The sequence below is a fragment of the Callorhinus ursinus genome, unplaced genomic scaffold (genome assembly GCF_003265705.2).
Source record: "Callorhinus ursinus isolate GAN/ISIS: 27379988/994484 unplaced genomic scaffold, GSC_fseal_2.0 scaffold11, whole genome shotgun sequence".
Lineage (NCBI taxonomy): Eukaryota > Metazoa > Chordata > Mammalia > Carnivora > Otariidae > Callorhinus > Callorhinus ursinus.
The window spans coordinates 55,586,294-55,605,687 of NW_027397073.1; the positions used below are offsets into that span (position 1 = coordinate 55,586,294).

At 41.6% G+C, this 19,394-nt stretch overlaps 1 protein-coding gene across 7 annotated transcripts in view; it reads right to left on the reverse strand.

The window, feature by feature from the left end:
* Window positions 1–19,394, reverse strand: part of L3MBTL4 (L3MBTL histone methyl-lysine binding protein 4) — a 508,459-nt gene that overhangs the window by 164,041 nt on the left and 325,024 nt on the right. For all 7 annotated transcript variants that reach the window (XM_073898504.1, XM_073898503.1, XM_073898505.1 and 4 more), the window contains one exon: window positions 8,774–8,876. In XM_073898504.1, the coding sequence (XP_073754605.1) occupies window positions 8,774–8,876 (103 nt within the window). The remainder of the gene's footprint in view (window positions 1–8,773; window positions 8,877–19,394) is intronic.

A 19,394-nucleotide genomic window follows, 5' to 3' on the forward strand; every position in this document is an offset into this window, starting at 1 on the left:
AGACTGCAGTCAACGTGACAATTGTGAGCTTCATCCATGTTGCTGTGTATAGTTAGGAGTCAATTTGTTCCCTCTGGTGTACGGCATCCATCATGTGAATGTGCCACAATTTATCCATCTGCTGTTGGTGGGCACTTGGGTGAATTCAGGTTTGGGCTATTATAGATGGTGCCATTACAGACATTCCTGTACATGTCTTTTAGTGAACGTATGTGCACATTTCTGTTGGACAGATAACCAGGCATAGTATAGCCATATCTTTTAAAACAAATTCTGGAATTTACTACATAATTGATGTTTACCACATTGTATAAATAGCCTCCAAGATCAAAGCTTGGTTTATTATATTTGAATTATCGGTTCTCCATTCATACTTGAACCTTCTGCAGCATGCATTATTAAAATTGAGGTCAATGGCACTGTGTCTATTTTAGTTATCAGCATGATCTTTTGGGATACATAGCACCACATTATTTACTTTGGATTATTGCTCTGGCATTTCTAATGCAGTCCTAAACCATCCTCAACTGCATCCCGTTATCACTGAAGGAATTAGAAAATTCACTAATTGCAGCTAGTTCTTAAAAACAGGCAATGCACCTCTACCATCTGGCACCACATAAAGACGAAAAAATGAATATTAAATCTGACATATGTGGGCACTGAATTATAATAACAGAAATTAGAGCATGATGCTGTATTTATTATATCATCAAGATGAGAATAATTGAGACAAAGGGGTAATTAAAATCATCGTATCTGTCTATGGTCAACTTATTTTTGACAAAGCAGGAAAGAATGTCCAATGGCAAAAAGACAGTCTCTTCAACAAATGGTGTTGGGAAAATTGGAAAGCCACATGCAGAAGAATGAAACTGGACCATTTCCTTACACCTCACACAAAAATAGACTCCAAATGGTTGAAAGACCTAAACGTGAGACAGGAGTCCATCCAAATCCTCAAGGAGAACACAGGTAGCAACCTTTTCGACCTTAGCCGCAGCAACTTCTTCCTAGAAACATCGCCAAAGGCACGGGAAGCCAGGGCAAAAATGAACTATTGGGATTTCATCAAGATAAAAAGCTTTTGCACAGCAAAAGAAACAGTCCACAAAACCAAAAGACAACCGACAGAATGGGAGAAAATATTTGCAAACGACATATCAGATAAAGGGCTAGTATCCAAAATCTATAAAGAACTTATCAAACTCAACACCCAAAGAACAAATAATCCAATCAAGAAATGGGCAGAAGACATGAACAGACATTTCTCCAAAGAAGACATCCAAATGGCCAACAGGCACATGAAAAAGTGCTCAACATCGCTCGGCATCAGGGAAATCCAAATCAAAACCTCAATGAGATACCACCTCACACCCGTCAGAATGGCTAAAATTAACAAGTCAGGGAACGACAGATGTTGGCGGGGATGTGGAGAAAGGGGAACCCTCCTACACTGTTGGTGGGAATGCAAGCTGGTGCAACCCCTCTGGAAAACAGTATGGAGGTTCCTCAAACAGTTGAAATTAGAGCTACCGTTCGATCCAGCAATTGCACTACTGGGTATTTACCCCAAAGATACAAATGTAGGGACCCGAAGGGGTACGTGTTCCCCAATGTTTATAGCAGCAATGTCTACAATAGCCAAACTGTGGAAAGAGCCAAGATGCCCATCGACAGATGAATGGATAAAGAAGAGGTGGTATATATACACAATGGAATATTATGCAGCCATCAAAAGGAATGAGATCTTGCCATTTGTAACGACGTGAATGGAACTGGAGGGTGTTATGCTGAGTGAAATAAGTCAATCAGAGAAAGACATGTATCACATGACCTCACTGATATGAGGAATTCTTAATCTCAGGAAACAAACTGAGTGTTACTGGAGTGGTTGGGGGTGGGAGGGATGGGATGGCTGGGTGATAGACATTGGGGAGGGTATGTGCTACGGTGAGCGCTGTGAATTGTGCAAGACTGTTGAATCACAGATCTGTACTTCTGAAACAAATAACGCAACATATTTTAAGAAAAAAGGAAAAGAAGAAGATAACAGGAGAGGAAGAAAAGGGGAGTATGTCAGAGCGGGAGACGAACCATGAGAGATGATGGACTCTGAAAAACAAACTGAGGGTTCTAGAGGGTAGGGGGGTGGGGGGATGGGTTAGCCTGGTGATGGGTATTGAGGAGGGCACGTTCTCATGGAGCACTGGGTGTTATGAACAAACAATGAATCATGGAACACTGCACCAAAAACTAATGATGTAATATATGGTGATTAACATAACAATAAAAAAATTAAAAAAAAAATTCCTTTAGAAACTTCCATTATCTCTACTCCCCAAGATACACACTGGCAATCTTTCCCCAAGCATAGGACCCACCGATATACATCTGAAGGGTCTCATGACTCAGGTTTTATTAGACAGTACTAAATGACCTTTTCCCAACAATAGCTAGCGCCCCCAAGGTCCTGGAAACTTTGCTTCCAAAAGTCCTTAGAGACTTACGCTGTCCCTAACCCCCTCCCAACCTGAAAGAAGATAATGGGCCACTCTTCATGACCCCAGTGCAGCTCTTTCTACCCATGGGTCTTGTCCCCGTGCTTCAATAAAACCACATTTTTGCACCAAAGACGTCTCAAGAACTCCTTCTGGGCCATCGGCGGGAGAGAGCCAAGATCCGCAGGGAGACGATAGCACAGAAGCACCCAGGAAACGTTTGCAGGCATCATGTCTGCTGGAAAGAACTTACTTAGAAGAGGAGGCTCACTGCTGGTGACAGGCTCCTCAGCCTGGGCTGGGTACCTGCCTGACCAGTCCACGAAACTCACCAGCAGACGGGCCCACACATGCACGCAAAGCTGCGCACCAGCCTTCTGGCGCTTCGCTCTCAAGAGTGAACACAGAGAAGGACTGCTGGGCTTACGGCAATGTCCTTCATGAAACAGAAAGAAGCCGACCAACCTCACCCAAACCAAGTCAAAACACAAGTATCTGGAAAAAAAGGGATGCAGGGAGCAGGAAAACAACAGCCTCAAATGCTATCAGAGAGTAAAAGAAAAAGACACGCAATCAAAAAAAAAGAACAGGATGCAAAAAAAAAAAAAAAGTAATCGGAGAATAAGGATGAGTTCTGAGAAACTGAAAAAAAATCACAATACAACTAAAAATTTCAATGAAAGGACTGTAAGTCAAGGTTGAGGAAATAGTCCATAGAAAAGAACAAAAGACAGGGAAGTCAAAGCTGGGGGAAAACATCAGAGCACATAGAAAAGAGGGTTATTACCCAAGAAACACTATAGGACCATTTCTCGGAAACAAAAGACATGAGTTTGCAGATTGAACCCAGGAAAGAAAACTCCTTTCCGAATACCAGTGACAAAGAGAAGGTCCTGAAAACATCCAGGGCCTGAGATTCCTGCAGAGGGTGGAGTGGAGGAAAAGGAAGACCAATCCTTTCCCAAAGTGAAATTTGAATGCCAGCTGACTTCTGGTTTACAGAGAGAAAATGGAGCAATGCCTTCAATACTCTGAAGAAAAAGGTTTCCAACTAGAATTCTATCCACAAGTCAACGGCTATGGTTGAGGAGAGATAAAAGATATTTTTGATATTAAAAAAAAAAAAAAAAACTACCTCCCACAAATCCTACCCCAAAAAGCAAGGAGAAAATAAACCAGGGACAAAACTTGAAACCCAGAAAATCAAGCACGTGGCAGAAAGAAGGCAAAGGGAATCCCAGGAGGCAGGTGAGCCCCAGAAGGTGGCTGTGCGGCTGCCCTGCAGAGAAACTGGTTCACCCCGGACGGAGGGCAAGGGCAGGGGGCTGGGGAAGGTCACCACGTGTGGGGAAATGATGAATGGACTTGCAGCTGAGAGAGGCTTTGGAGGGGAGTGGCTCTGCCAAAGGAGTCCAAGCCTGGCTGGCAGGGCTGGGGGGGATCAGAGGGGACGCAGGGGTTTGTGCGCAGAGGCCGCAGTGCCACAGCGCAACCAGAGAGTGTTCCCTCAAAACGCACCCAAGAGGCAGGAAGACAGCACAGCAAATGCTCTCCTTGAAGACAAAAATGCCAGGAGACAGGTCTATGAGGTCAAGAGCTGGAGGAGTTCCACTGGCCCCAACTGCACACCACACGCACACCACACATACACAGCCCAACACACCCCCCCACACAATCCCAACATACCCCACACACGTACCTGCTGCACCCACACACACCATACATACATATGCACGCACCACATAGACACACACACTCACACACACACCACACTGGCAAATTGATTCATAAATCATGAATAGAGGCTGAGTTGTGCCATAAGTTTCCACGAACTACACCCAAAACGTCTTAGATTTACTGGACATCTTTACTTCTGAGCAGCAGATGTCCCTTTTCTATTTGTGTGTTTTTTTGTTTGTTTCCTTGTTTTAATTTGTATTCTTCATGGTGTGACAGCAGCAATGTGTGTCCTATACCCCACCCAAGAACACTGGGGCAAGAGGTCCCTACCTTGTAACCATACCTGGCTCTTTGTGTAAGAATGTAATTACTAGCTCCTAAATAAATTACCTTTGTATATTTTTTAAAGATTTTATTTATTTGAGAGAGAGCACGAGCAGAGGGGTGAGGGGCAGAGGGAGAAGGCAGGCCTCCCGCTGAGCAGGGAGCCCGCTGTGGGACTCGATCCCAGGACCCTGGGACCATGACCTGAGCTGAAAGCAGGCGCTAAACTGACTGAGCCCCCCAGTCGTCCCACCTTTGTATGTTTTATGACACAGATGTGGATCAAGTCTTTCCAAGTCTATGTTCTACTCAGAAAAAACAAATTCCTGTCTAATCCAGGACCCTGGCTTATATTGTTTCTATCTTGTAGTCCCAATATTGCCATCTTTAAATATTTCTATGTTAACAAACACACCTATTTCATTTTATTCACTATGTAAATTCATTCAAATAACATGTAAATTGTGTGATAATTGTGTGCCAAAAGTCCTATTTTCATACAGATAAGAACTGATGCAATTTTTCTCAAATAATGGTTTATGCAGATTTTACATGAAGTCCCAACAGCTTTGAATATTACTGTTAACCCCTTGACTATTTTAATGAAAACTAAAGTAAACCTGTCTGAAATCCATCTAAAAAGGATACCAAGAGGTCCACCTGATCTCTCAAAGTGATCTATTATTTTCAGATGTCGTCAGCTATGTCCTGATGTCACAGCTCTCCTCATCAGCTGTATGAAACAAGACACTGACGACTTATTTTTAGAACATTGTTTACTTCCTTTCAAAACACCAAGGCTTTAAGATCAGAATCAGAAATTCTGACATAAAATGGTAAAAACAAGACTCACTCCTTGCAAGCACTTTGCTGCCTAGGAGTATTTTACAGAAGAGCAGTGAAAATCACTGTCCTCCTATACTTCTAAGCGTTCCCCAAGGCTTTGGAAGCAGAGGTCAATTGAGCTGTTTTATACAGGCCTTTATGAAGCTGGTTCTAGTTTTATTGTTTTCTTCTTTTTTTTAATATAAAAATATTTGCCTAAAACTCTTCTGGACTAGAAACTGCAAAAAGCATTTTGTAGAATGATGACTCCTTGGTAAAGGTACATATTTATGACAAGAGAAAAAAATACTTTCATTTTAGAATATGCAAGTCTAACTCACATGCTTCAGGAAACCAAAGCTAGAGATGACTGTAACAACACATCTAGGGCTCTGGGAGAATGCAGCATTTTAAAATTCTAATCTCCTGCTTACCATCTCATTGACAAATAAGAAGGAAAATGTACAATGACAACTTTGGGTGTGTTAGGGCAAATTCCTAGCAGGTGTAGTTAGGTGTGTGTGTGTGTGTGTGTGTGTGTGTGTGTGTGTGTGTAATATTCTCAACAGATACCACCAAAGACACATATTGAAGAATGATATTTTTCATCTTATAAAACTATGTAAAATTAAGACTACAGTAATTGAAATACATGAAAACAAACCCCAGAGAATATGAATGATTTATCATTACAGTTCTTGCCCAATTAGTTCCAAGAGAATTTAAGCAAATTCTTAAGTTATACTCAAAGTTACATTAGTACATTGACTAACTTAGTAAATGATATTCAGAATGTGATAACCTATAGAGAAGTGAAAATAAGAATTGGTGGTTTAAAAAGAAATCAGTGTATTGACTAAAAATGGATAGAGTCAGTCAATGAGTAACTCTAGCATCTCAAAGCTAAACTTGATAAAGACAAGACTGGTCACTGAAAATGATTAAAGCAAGAGAGAGAGATGCCCCGTGCCTACTGGAGCTAACCTTATATTGCCCATGACCTCCACCCTCCATAACTGCCTTACAATCAACACTAACCCCACCAAGAGCTTGTCCTCATTCCATGAATACAAAATAGTATTAAATATAATAAAAGCTCTTTTCATAGGTAAATCAGAATTTGTCTGATAGTTTAATGCCTTATAAGTTCTAAGTGCTGTTCAAGAACCATCCAGTTGTCTTATTTTTTTGTCTTTTCCATTCTGGAGAGAAGCTCATCACAGGTAGTCATTGCTTTTTTTTTTTTCTGAGATAATGGAATCATTAAGTTTCTGAAGACTTTTATTTACAGGAGCTCTGCTCTATCAGAAGGTCTAAAGCGGGAGGAGAGCCAAGACCTAGTCACAAAGGCGTTGCCCCGAGCAGCCCTATGAATTGTGAGGTCTGGAGCAAGAATGCCTTGTGCCTTCTAGTTCTCTAAGAATGTTCTCTAAAAATGTCTCACTATCACAAATGTGCAGTATTTTATTTTTCTCATAAGCTTCATAGAATGCCTTTCTTTAAACTCCACTTCCACATTCAGAAGTTCTGAGGCTCACCTTTAAAGGCTACTTGGTGGATGGAGGAAATCATGTCGGACAGTCTCTAATTAGATACTACAAATAAGAAAACAATTGGATCTGTCTGTGCCATACTGAATGAGAAAAGTTCCAGGAAGCTGCTGGAACAAAGTGGGGCACACCCATTGTGACTCTGTTCATAATGTTTTCCGAATCCAAGCAGGGAGAGGCAAGTGAGCCACACATAGGAACAGCGTGGGAGGCAAGCCTGCTGTAATGAAGTGGAAGAGACCCTGACTGAGCTAGCTGGCAACCTTAAGGAGCTGTCCAGGGTGATATTTGTGACTTCAACCCCAGTGCCTCAGGGGGGTGAACTCCAGACCAACCACAACGTTACAGTCTTGCTAACTTTCAGGGTAATGACCCAAGTATTGATGGAAGAGCTCACTTTTCATATAGAAATACCTGCTGCTCAAAAATCTACTATGAGAAGGCAGAATAGGGTAAACACTCTCAGGGCTATCTTACAGAACTTTCTGTGCCATCCGGTATGGTGGCCACTGGGCACACATGGCTACGTGTGACTGAGGAACTGAAGATTTAATTTTAATTTTGATTAATTTTAATTTAAACAGACATATATGACTAGTGACTAATCATATTGGGGTTTGCAGCTCTATATTTAGAACAAAAAGAAACACACAAGAAAAGCCTGAGGAAGATTCTTCATAGCCATATACTCCTGGGGATGTTTGAAAAGTGGCTCTATCTGTTCCAACAGGGTCCTCCCTTAATATAGAGCCCCCTCCCAAATGGTGTGATCACCCCCCTTTCCTCCCACTTTATGTCCTTTACTCTCTTTTCCTCCTTCCCCCACACAACACCACAATGTCTCCAGTGAGTCTAGCCCCACTCTCCTAGTCCATGAATCCTACACATTGCCCAAGTACCCAAGACGTCTGCACATTTTTATATTTTTTTATGGATTCTATATGATATCCTTTTCTTTTAAGTGTTAATGTTATATTTACACATATAACATATTCATTTATGCTATTTGGGAGTGTTTACCATTATTTCTTACAGTAACATTTGCTTTGGTTAATTTAGAAACTGTTTTCAGCATGGGTTTCCAGGATTGCAACCACCTGGTAAAGCAAGGACTTCCATTTGGATCTCTTTTGTTCAAACAAATATTTTCTTGCTTCACACGTGACATAACTTATTCTTTTCTCTTTATACTTATCTATATTTGTTTTATGTATTTGTGTATTTGAATAATTTTTTTAGTTTACATATTCTGTAACTAGAGCACCAATATGAATAATTCATCTATACGTTATTTTACCAATTGATGGGAACATAAAAAGGACTAGGGACTTACACAGACTTATTTGTACTTTTTCTTAAAGCACTATACTATTCTGAAATATTGAAAACATGGCTATATGCTTCAATATAACTTCACACTTACTACTTTCTATTCTACCACAGAATTATCTCATCTCCAAATAACTAAAACATAGAGAAAAAGAAATAAGGGCAAAGTGAAAGCAACAGGGGGAAAAGGCAAGAGGTTCTGGAATTTCTCTAGAAGACAGCAGGACTCAGGACTTGTGTGGAGAGAATTCAGGCTTGGGGTGGGACACAGAGTGGTGAGTGTGTCCCATGTAATGGGCACTTGTTAAGGAAACTGTCAGAGAGCAGAGGCTCTGGGAAGTGATGCAGGTCTGGGCAAGGCCTCAAGGGTCCAAGAAGGCTCCAGGAAGGGCAGAGGTGGGCAGGCAGCAGGAAATGTCAAGGAGGGGCCCTAGGAACACAGAGAAGGGAGTATGACAGGGAGGCATTTGGCTCCTAAGAGTCATTTATGCTGCTACTATAGCTGCTAATCTGCACACTGTTCCAATTTGTCCCTAAAATAATTTAAACAAGAAAAAATTTTACCTGTGATGTCCTGAATACCGTGGACCACGGATATGGCCTATTCCTCGGCACCCTGGGGTAGGACAAACAGCTTGACCTGGAAGGATGTTCACATCATTTGCTCCTTCAGGAAGTAAAAGAACATACCTTGAAAACACCCTCAGTGAAGAACTAAAAAGACTACAATATGTAAATGATACTCATTAAGACTTTGCAAATTAAAAACAAACCATCACCAAAACACTTACTGGATACTTGTGATGTTTCAGAACATGATTTAGCAGAAAATATCAGTGCTGTAATAGATAAAATTAATGCAACTGGTATCTGAGGCAGAGCAAAATATATAGGCATTGAAATGTTTTAAAAATATGAGAACATTCACTCATTTCTTTCAGAGAATAATACTGGCAAAGGCAATATAACCATGAGCTAAGAATGTGAAAGGGTGAGGTCTGGTTTGTGGTTCCCCTTGAAACTCCCACTCAACTGCAGCAAGGCTCCCCCAAATGCGGGACAGAAATTCAATTAAGAGGGGCTCCTGGGTGGCTCAGTCAGTTAAAGGTCTGCCTTTGGCTCAGGTCATGATCCCAGGGTCCTGGGATGGAGCCCCGAGTCAGACTCCCTGCTCAGCAGAAAGCCTACTTCTCTCTCTCACTCTGCCCCTCCCCCTCACTGGGCTCTCTCTCTCTCTCAAATAAATAAATAAATCAAATGTTAAAAAAGAAAAAATTCAGCTAATAAATGAGGCATGCCAAAGATGGTGAACACAGCCCTACCATGCTTACTCAAGTAGTTTTCAAAGCTAGCTGAAAAAAGAACTGCCTGACCCATACTACACTGTACTAATACTATGTACAGTAACACTCATGCTTTATTAATACTATTATTAATGCCGTATGTACTTAATACTAATACTAATACTGACACTAATATGTACTATATATAACCACTCCAGGCCAGAGATAAATTCTGTCAAGCCCAAGGGCAATCTATCTCTAAAGGTTTTCAGGAGTTAAACCACCTTTCTCTGTTCTGTGATTTTCCTTGGTCTGCTCTCCCTCCAAAGAAAACCCTCTAGATCTTGTCATCACCCAAAATGATACTGCTTCCAAAAGCACTAAGCAAACAAGCCAGCTGACTGCAAAATCGTGTCCTTCCAGATCACTTGCTGAGGTAGCCCAGCTGCTGCTGATGTTTCAATACCGTGGGAGTTTCCAGGCCACAAATTCTCTTCTTTCCCATCCATTCTCCTCCCATCAGAACTCCCTCTCCTCGTCTTCGGTTCTGCCAACCAGTAGTTCCCCTCTGTTGCCAATAACTTAAGCACCCTTGCCTCACTGACAGGTGGCTGTGGAAAGAAAATAAAGAGCCAGCCATGGGTCAGTGGCAGCACGCTGCTGGTCTGTGTTTTGCAGGACTAAGTTCTTCTGGAAAAAATTACACAATAGTGCAGATTCATTGTTAACAAAACTATCATCTTCAGTGTCACCTGAGCCCCTCCCCACTCTCCCAGGCTTCCACTAGCCTCCACCCTCTGGCTCTCACAGCTGCGCCTGCCTGCACTTCACTGGGACAACTGGAGCCTGTCTTTGGGGGAGAGCATCCCCTCCTCCCTTTCCATCCCAGTGAGGGAGCACTCACTCCCCTCCAGAGTGCGGGCTCTCGCCCATTCTCTTTGGGTCTTCTCTACAGGGTCTTCAGAATCTCAGATATTCTAGTCACTCCTGGACTATTGAATCTTTTGTACCAGTATTTCAACAAACTCCAGTTTCCCCACAAAGACAAAGACAAAACAAAACAGAAAACAAAAGCTTAACACTCTCTTTGGAACCCACATTCCCCTTTAGCAGCCATTCACTGTGTTCCCCTTCCCAGCCAAGTGTCTTTAAAAAGTTACTTTTGTTTCCTCACATCTCACTACTCAAACCATGTCCATCTTCTCAGATCATTGGTGCCTTCTATGAGTTAAGGCCGATGTGCAGCTGCTGAGTATGCATCACACTCTCGGCCTTGGTGCTATTAATCACTAACCCTTCTCGAGTTGTTATTGTCCACAAGCTTTGGGGACATCACCCCCTACCAGTTTCCTTGCTGCATATGGGCATTCTCTTGTAAGACCCTTTGCCAGATTCCCCTCCTCTAGTTAACCTGAAGATGTCAGAGAACCTCAAGGCATGTTCCTGGGCCATCCATTTCTACAGCTTTATTTACAACCCATAAGCTATAGATGCTCACAGGCTATATACAAGCCAACGGCCTACATACAACAAATATTACAGGCTATTGCAACAAATATTTAGACCTCAGATAGATTTTCATTGTCTACTGAGCAACAAGAAAGTCTGTCTTAGATATGTATTATGCTCTCATAATTTTGCAAAACCCCTTGAGGGATAAACAGAGAGAAACGAGTTGCTCCATCCAAAGGTAGCTTTTGGAAGCAGCCTTAAAAAAGAAACAACTTTTAAACAAATCCAAGGAATCTATGTTAAAAAACTGTAAACAAGTCTCTAATTAAGAAGTATGTTTGTGTCTGTCAGTAAATAAAAAGATTTATAAGAAATAAGCACAGAATATAGAGTTTTCTCCAAACTGCGCCTCACAATGCACTACCAAGGCCACTGTCACAAAGGTCTGAAATATTAAACCTATAAACAAAGCACCAAACAAATGCTCTCCCTCAGTCAGCCCAAGTTCGCTCTGTGTGGAAAACATTTCAATAAACTGTCAGTGAAGGCTCCTTAATATGTTTTTCAGGACTATTTCAATGCACTTGATTAAATTAAGGCTTGAAGTGATCTTTTAAATATTTATCAATGCATACTTATCTCCAGAGCCCCGTTGGGGGTCATATTTCTCTCCTTGTTAGATACGTAAGGAGGGGTATGACCTCAACTATTGTGAGAAGAGTTATTACATTAAGAACCACAAGCAAGGGTCATAACAAAGAAGAAGTCAAGAAGAACATGCAATAAAAGAGCATGGAATCTAACAATTTTCCTTGGTACATTTTGTATGATGAAGTTTAATGGGTTGACTCAACGGTGAATTAGACGGCCATCTGTTGGGGAAAAGAAACCTGTGAATTCTACAATCCTTCATATTATTGCCTCTAGGATAAGGGAACCTATGATAAAAAGTAATGTTTTTTTCCCCAGAAAATAATTGCATTTTCACCAAGACTATATTCCTTTTAACTTGGATATTTAGAGAATTAGCTCAGGAAAAAAAGTTCTCAACTTGAAATCATTTTTTTTCAGAACATTTTACCCTTCCTTGCCTTCTTTTTGCCACTTTAACTGAAATTAATTTCCTAGTTTATCTGCTGATCTCTTGTCTCCCTTCACTGCAGTGAGGATATGGACCTTACCTAATGTGCCTGCCATGGGAGCCCCAGAACCCACTACAGCAGCCGCCGGCGCCTAACAAACACTGAACAAATACGTTTTATAAATGAATCACAAATCATAAAGGCAACAAGTAACACCTGTAAGCATTATTTGGTATATCCTGACCACAATGCTGAGAGCTAATCCCCATTTTATTCTTATTTCAGAGCTTAGCTTGTCTAAAATCAATCTCTGGTTTTCTATTTCTGAATACTATGAGCTACTATCAAGCAGCATGAATAGCTCCTAATTTATTCCAAATCTTCTACGAAAATTGTACTTAGGCAGGAGTCAATCTAATGGCAGAGTTCTTCCTGCAAAGGCAAAATGAAATGGAAAATATCCTTGTAGACTGGAAATTATCTGAGTAAGGAACAATGCTCCACACTCACGTGATGCAGTAACCCCCATTCACATGGAATCACCCAGCTGCCATCAGCAGCCCGGGCGGACACGGCAGCTGCCCACCCAACGTCCATTCCCTCTTTACTGCTGATTGAACCCTGACTTGGTTCGGGGCAGCAATGTGCCTAGCTAAAAAGGTTGGCTTTGCCAGCCTCACATCCAGATGTGGTCATTTGACACTGTCTGGGACAATAAGACCTAAGGGAAAGGCAACATAAGGATGCCAACAAATACTTTTTTCCCAGTAGAAGGGGAAAGATGATGCTCTCGCTGCTTTGTCCATGAACTACCTCTTCGACCCTCGTGGGACGCAGACCTAAGGGCTCAGACCACAAGCACAAAGACAAAAGCAAAAGTGTTGAAGAAGGCAGAGGATAAAGGAAAATGGGCCTGGAGGCAGGACATGCCAGGGTGGACCTACCACATCAGTGTCTGTCACACAGGACAAATAACCCTCCCTTTGATTAAACCATTGTCAACAGATTTTTGTGTTACTTGCAGCTGAAAAGGCCATACAAGAAAACAGCAATTTTATTTTGTTTTTCCTTTTGTGAAATCAAGTAATTGTTCTAAGACAAAAACTAGAATTGCATGTGAGCATTATTTGCCACGTAAAGAAGATGTAAGATATCAAGGGAAAAATCAATACACTAAAGAGTTTGTACCCATCTCTAGAAAATGAGAAAGGGAACTGGCCTTTACTTCAAAATGGCCCAAACTGGTGACCACCAGTGATGTGAGTGAAAAGGCTTATTGCCCCACTCATTGTGGGTTAGAGGCTGAGTTCACTGCCCTCCTTCTAAGTAGGAGGCAGCCCCCTCTCCAAATTGTTATTTTATTGGGTCTAGAGGTGACCAGGAGCAGAATAACAATGACACTGAAGCAAATGAAGATGCTCTGTTCCATTACATACATATGTGAGCTCCGCATTGATGTTGGCCTGCATCACGGCACGAGGATCAAGCAGCAGTTTTCCTAGCTAATTACCCACTGCTGAAAAAGTTTTCAGTTTAACCTGATTCATTTAATAAGTGTTTTACAAAGAGATGACTTTAGCATCAGGTGGTAATATCCGCTGGAGGGTACAAAGAAAATTGGAACAGATTTAAATCTGATACTGATAACAGACAAGTTAAGATACTTTAACTCTTATTTTCTTAATACTATTCTTTAAGTTTTTTTGAATAGCCACTGAGAGTTATTTACTCATTTAAAGAGTTACTGAGCGCCTGCTATGTGCCAGACAGGATTTCAGGTGCCAAGGGTATGGCAGCAGAACAAAGAGAAAGACCTGTCCCCCCAGAGCCAAAGACAGAATAAACACTCAAATGAGAAACAAAATGGAATGTCAGATAGTGATGGTGCTAGGAAGACATAGAAAATGATGGGCAGAAGTGGGGGATGCTCTTAAGGCCGGTAATCAGGGAAGAAGTCCAGACATGTGAGCAGGATCCTACACGGAGTGAAAGCACACTTCCCGGGACAATAGCAGGAAGGCCCAAGTGGCTGGAGCTGAGCAGACAAAGGCAAGGGGGCAAGAGACGAGATCCCATGGGCCAAAGTGACATTCTGGGTCAGGTGGGGGCACTGGAGAATAGAGAGGGCTGATGAATGAATAAGAACACACTCCCTGAGCCTGTTCTTTAAGGAGCACATCAGGCAAGGGCCTGGGGCAGGCTGTGCCTTGTGGCTGGGGCTAGAGGTACCCTGCAGCCATGGCGTCTACCCCTGGTGCTCAAGGCCATGGACTAGGTAAGATTCCACGGTGAGTTAGTGGCAGCCATGGAGAGAAGAGGCCTGAGGCCTGAGCTCTGGGAAACAGAGTAGGGAGAGGCTAAAAGAGCGTAAGGAAGGGACAGAGAAAGTGCAGCTGGGCAGAGACACGCGTCCTCCAGAGAAGGACATGCAGACGGTGCGCCAGGAAGCAAGTCAGGGGCTGTGAGCACATGCTGAGGAAGCGGACCTGTTCCCAGGCTGTGGGCGTGCAGCGTGGAGCTGCTAGGACTGGAGCAAGGGAAGCAGCAGAACTAAAAAGAAATAAATAAAGGAAACTATTCAAATATGCACACACTCTCATTTCACACAATCAGGATTTCACGATCTTTATTTTATATGGGAAACTTTTAGGGCAGTATCCTGCTGTTGTTGTTTCTCCCACCCCGCCCCCAGGAAATTTATATTACAGTTGTTAAGAAGATTTAATGAAATAATTACCTTTGAATGCTAGAGAATGCAAATAATAAGCATACCTTTCAAACTGAAATTATAGATTAACATACTTATTCTTCATCTCCTAATGAAATAAGGGACAATAAATACCCGTTGTGCTGTAATAATGAGTTTCTCAAACAGAAGAAGAAAATAATGTAACCAAACACCATGATTGCTTGTCCCAAGATTCAGGCTGTCAGATTTCATGATATGTAGGTAAAATAGAGTAATAATTTTGTGAAATGGAAATGCAACAAAAGAATAAGGAAAGGTTCCTACAAATGTGACTGTTTTGTCTAACCTGATGATCTAGAAAAACCTTTAAAATATAGCTGTGGCAATATCTGTAAAGGAAGGCCAACTAACCATCCACCCGATGCAGGACCCCATCTAGAAATGTGCCAGAGCCCTGGGGACCAGTGGCTACAATAACGATACTTACTCCATCACAGAAATGAGCACCACGACCACCCCGTGGTGAGAAAAGAGTTCAGCAACAATGGACAGCTTTCTGAAAGCCCCTTCCACAGATCCGACAGAGCTTCCCACTGAGCAGTTATGGTAAAAAGTGAAACATGTTCTACTAGGCTCTGCTCAGTATTTAAAAGGAGACAGCAAACAGTGGGCAAAGATTTTCTTAGCAAATATAAAATACACTTATCACATGTGGAGCTTTAAATAAGAGACAGAATAATATGGTGGGTATCTGATTAATAACAAGAGGATCCCAGAAAAATTGGATCTCATGCTTAAGTATGGGTACAGGATTGGGGCACCAATTTGTATCCAACTATTTACACAAAACTAGGCTCTTCTCTTATTACCAAATACCAGAGGCCTTCATAAAATGCCAACCTGTTTTGTAACCCAGTTTCTGACCTTTCAAAAATTCAGAAAAACAACACTCTTGATTTATGGAAGGGAAAAACTGGGAGAGGTCCACATAGGTAACACAGAAGCACAAAATTTTAAGAGTAGAAAAAACTTGAGGCATTATTGGCACACATGAAATACCTGGTTTACATGCAACTGAACTAAATTGAATTAAACTTGCCTCTAACTGATAACCATACTGGGGGGTGTGGGGGGGATAGAGAGCAATATGGCATCTAACAGCAAGTCAGACAAAACTACTTTACTAGACTGTCCTGTATCATTGTTTTCATTACTTTTAAGAAAAACATAAAAGCAGATGCATTTGTCTTCTATCTCCTAAATCTTAACTTTTACACAAATTCTCTCAAAGCTATTATAAAAACCGGGGCATCTGGGTGACTCAGTCACTTTAGGGTCTGCCTTCGGCTCAAGTCATGATCCCTGGGTCCTAGGATTGAGCCCTGTGTCAGACTCCCTATTCAGACAGATTCTGCTTCTCCGTCTCCCTCTGCCCCCCCAGCACCCCCCAGCTTGTGCTCTCTCTCAAATAAATAAAAATCTTTAAAAAAAGCTACTATAAAAACTAAAACTTTCTTTTGTGCTGAATCTCCCCTAGTTTGTCTTTTATATGAAATCAGCTTAAAAAAAAAAAGACTAATTTGGTGTTTGGTTTATATATATGAATTACTCCCATCTAATCAAAGTGAAAGTGCTGCAGCCCCCCCCCCACTCTCTATATGTTTATTTCTCATTCTACCCCTCCCCCGCCTCGAGCTCTCTGTCCCTCTTCCCCTCCTTCCTCCCTCTACTCTGCCTCATGCAACAGGACACTAAATAGGACCCAAAAAGGTGGTAACTATACCTTCCTTACTCCTAGGACTTCCTTATTCATGTGAAGGGAGATACAAAACTGGCCTAAAACCGTATCAACGCTTTGGAGCTTCTCCAATCCTTTAACTGCCTTTTTTCCCTTTTATGAAAAGAAGAAATTATTTAGAAGAATTAAACACTCTATAACACAATTCCAAAGAGGGGTAATGATAACATCTTTCCAATAACCTGCAAATTACATCTAAAGTAGAACTAGGCATTCCTGGGGCGCCTGGGTGGCTCAGTCAGTTAAGCGGGTCATGATCCCAGGGTCCTGGGATCGAATCCCACGTTGGGCTCCCTGCTAAGCTGGGGTCTGCTTCTCCCTCTGCCTGCCACTCCCCCTGCTTGTGTTCTCTTACTCATTCTCTTGCTCTCTCTCAAATAAATAAAATCAATCTTAAAAAAAAAAAGAACTAGGCATTCCTAATCCCTCCTAAAATTAGCACTTTGGCTATTCTTAATAAAAAATGTTGAGAGTTGTTTGGGAAGCTTGTTTATATGTATATAATTAATCGTGGCTTCTACTCTAAACATAACTCTACAATTAATGACATCCCTATATTGAATAACTTGTGAATAGTCTTGGCAGAATTGCCATGTTTTAATAGGAAGGAAACGCTCCACCCTTATGTCTATAATACATGCCTGGATGAAATGGAAGGAGCTCACCTTCCCTCCAAGACTTGTGTACTAGTTTATTCACTGGGAGCTTTGAGTTAGTTTTGGATTATAGGCTTCACTTGATTTTAGCCAAAAGGCCGAGAAGCAATTGGATTATAGGCTTGAGGGAGAAGGATGAGCGTTTACTGCCTGTGAAGTGTTAGGCAGTTAACACTCCCAGAGGGAGCTCCTCGCAAAAGATGCAAGAGACCACACCCCCTATATGCTGCCCAATCAAAACATCAAATAACAACGTCCACTTTCATCATAGATAGAAAGATGCTCCATTCAGAGAAGGGGAGAAAGCTCCCATCATACGGTCTGACCATGAAATGCTAACTTGCTTATGGCTGTGTAAGGTCCGTGGTACCTGCCCTTTGAGTCCAGTCGAAAGCAGCAGGACAATAATATAGCAGGCTCTGCAAGTCCAGAGACCATGGACACAGCAGGATCAGGAGAAGCTGGAAAGGACTCAGAGATATTTGGACATATAAAGTTTCAGGTCCCAAAAAAATCTGAATTCCAGGGGTAAGCTTGTGAATCTTATTTAGGTATTCCCTATCAGGTTGGGAAACACTGACCTAGACCACTCTAATTTTTGCAAATAAGGAAATACTAGTTTGGGAGGTCAAAATATTTGTGCCAGATCATAAATCATATTATGGTGGTCAGGACAAGAATTCAAGCTTCTTAACTTGCAGATCTGTGGTCTTTTCAGTCTGCTATACTGCTCGATATGCAACTGCTGTACTCAAAACTTTTATGGCTTTATAAATATAGACTTTCTTAATTAACTACTCCTAGCTTTAAGCAATAGCGAGGGTAACCATGCACATGTTCGTCAAATATCTGGAATGAACAGAACGAAGTCTGGTTGATCCCACCATGCTACTCAGCAATGGAAATGGCAGGAGCACCACAGCGAGTCAGAGACTGCCACTCCTCCTGCTCCTCACATGCTTTTCACAATGGGAGCAGTTTCCTGAGCTGACAATGGTCCAGGTATTTTAAAATGCCATGTGGTCTTCAGACAGCACGACCCTGAACTCAGGCCAATCACTTCGCCTTCTGCTCAATACATGCTAGCTGTCTAGTTCAGTGAAGGAGGAATAACCCACTGTGCTGGACTGAGTGAGACACACTGCTCAGTAACTGTGACTACATACACTTTTTGCCTTTACTAGTGGAATGTAGACGCTAACCCTAGAATCACGTGGGAGACTGCACCATGTTGCTGAGTTTTCCCTGACTGCCTGGCACTGTATGAAATTCGTGAGCAGGTATTACATAAAAAGAGTCGGCTCCTAATGACTTCCGTTACAAAACAGGTCCATTGATATGAAGAAGAGAGTGATGACTTCAAAGCAAATGATGGGAGGATGTTCTCATCACTGTAAAAAACACAAACTACACATTAAAGAATATAAACTTCCACAGTCACTTCTTTCGCTCTGCTCTGCCATTCCTTAGGACATAAAGGCTTTTAATGTTCAGAAAAAGAGTTAAGCAAAGCAGCAATAAAGAGTGTAGGATTATTTGAAGGGGAGGGTCTGTAACAAAATCACAGTGGTACGCTATCAGCAGCTGTGTCCTCACCCTTATCGGCTTTCAACTCTTTGGTGATTATAGAAACAACACTACACATAGAAAATTTTTGTGAAGAAACAATGCAAGTAAAATTAGGAGCATTCTAAAGAACGTTCTAGGGCAGGTAAGGTGCAACAGAACACAGGCTAGTGGTCATGTCATATATAATAGGAAGAGGCTACTGGCTGGTCAGAGTAGCTCTGACGTTGTGTCGGCAGTCAGTCCTTCCAAGAGCAGGTCATGCAAGGAAAGATCCACGGTCGCCACGGCTGGATGCACCAGCACAGAGACTTGTTAGCCCAAAGACAGTGGAGGGTCTTTGACATCTCTTATAATTATGATATTCGTATGAAGTTAAAATTTATTGCTTTGCCAAGAAAAAATATTCTAATTTTTACTATCTGGTTTGAAATGAGTATCAAAGCATACATGCAAAGTAAAATACAAGCCAAAGGCTCTTGCATTATTCACTGAATTTTAGGTTTGTGTACCTTTTCAACTTCATGATTCTTGGTTATTTAGAATGCAGAGTGAAATGAAAAAACAAACCATAATCTCTATATAGCTTCCTTCATAATGCAAATATATAATACTTATTTTATATTAAAAAATAGGTGATTCTATTTTCATTCCAATGG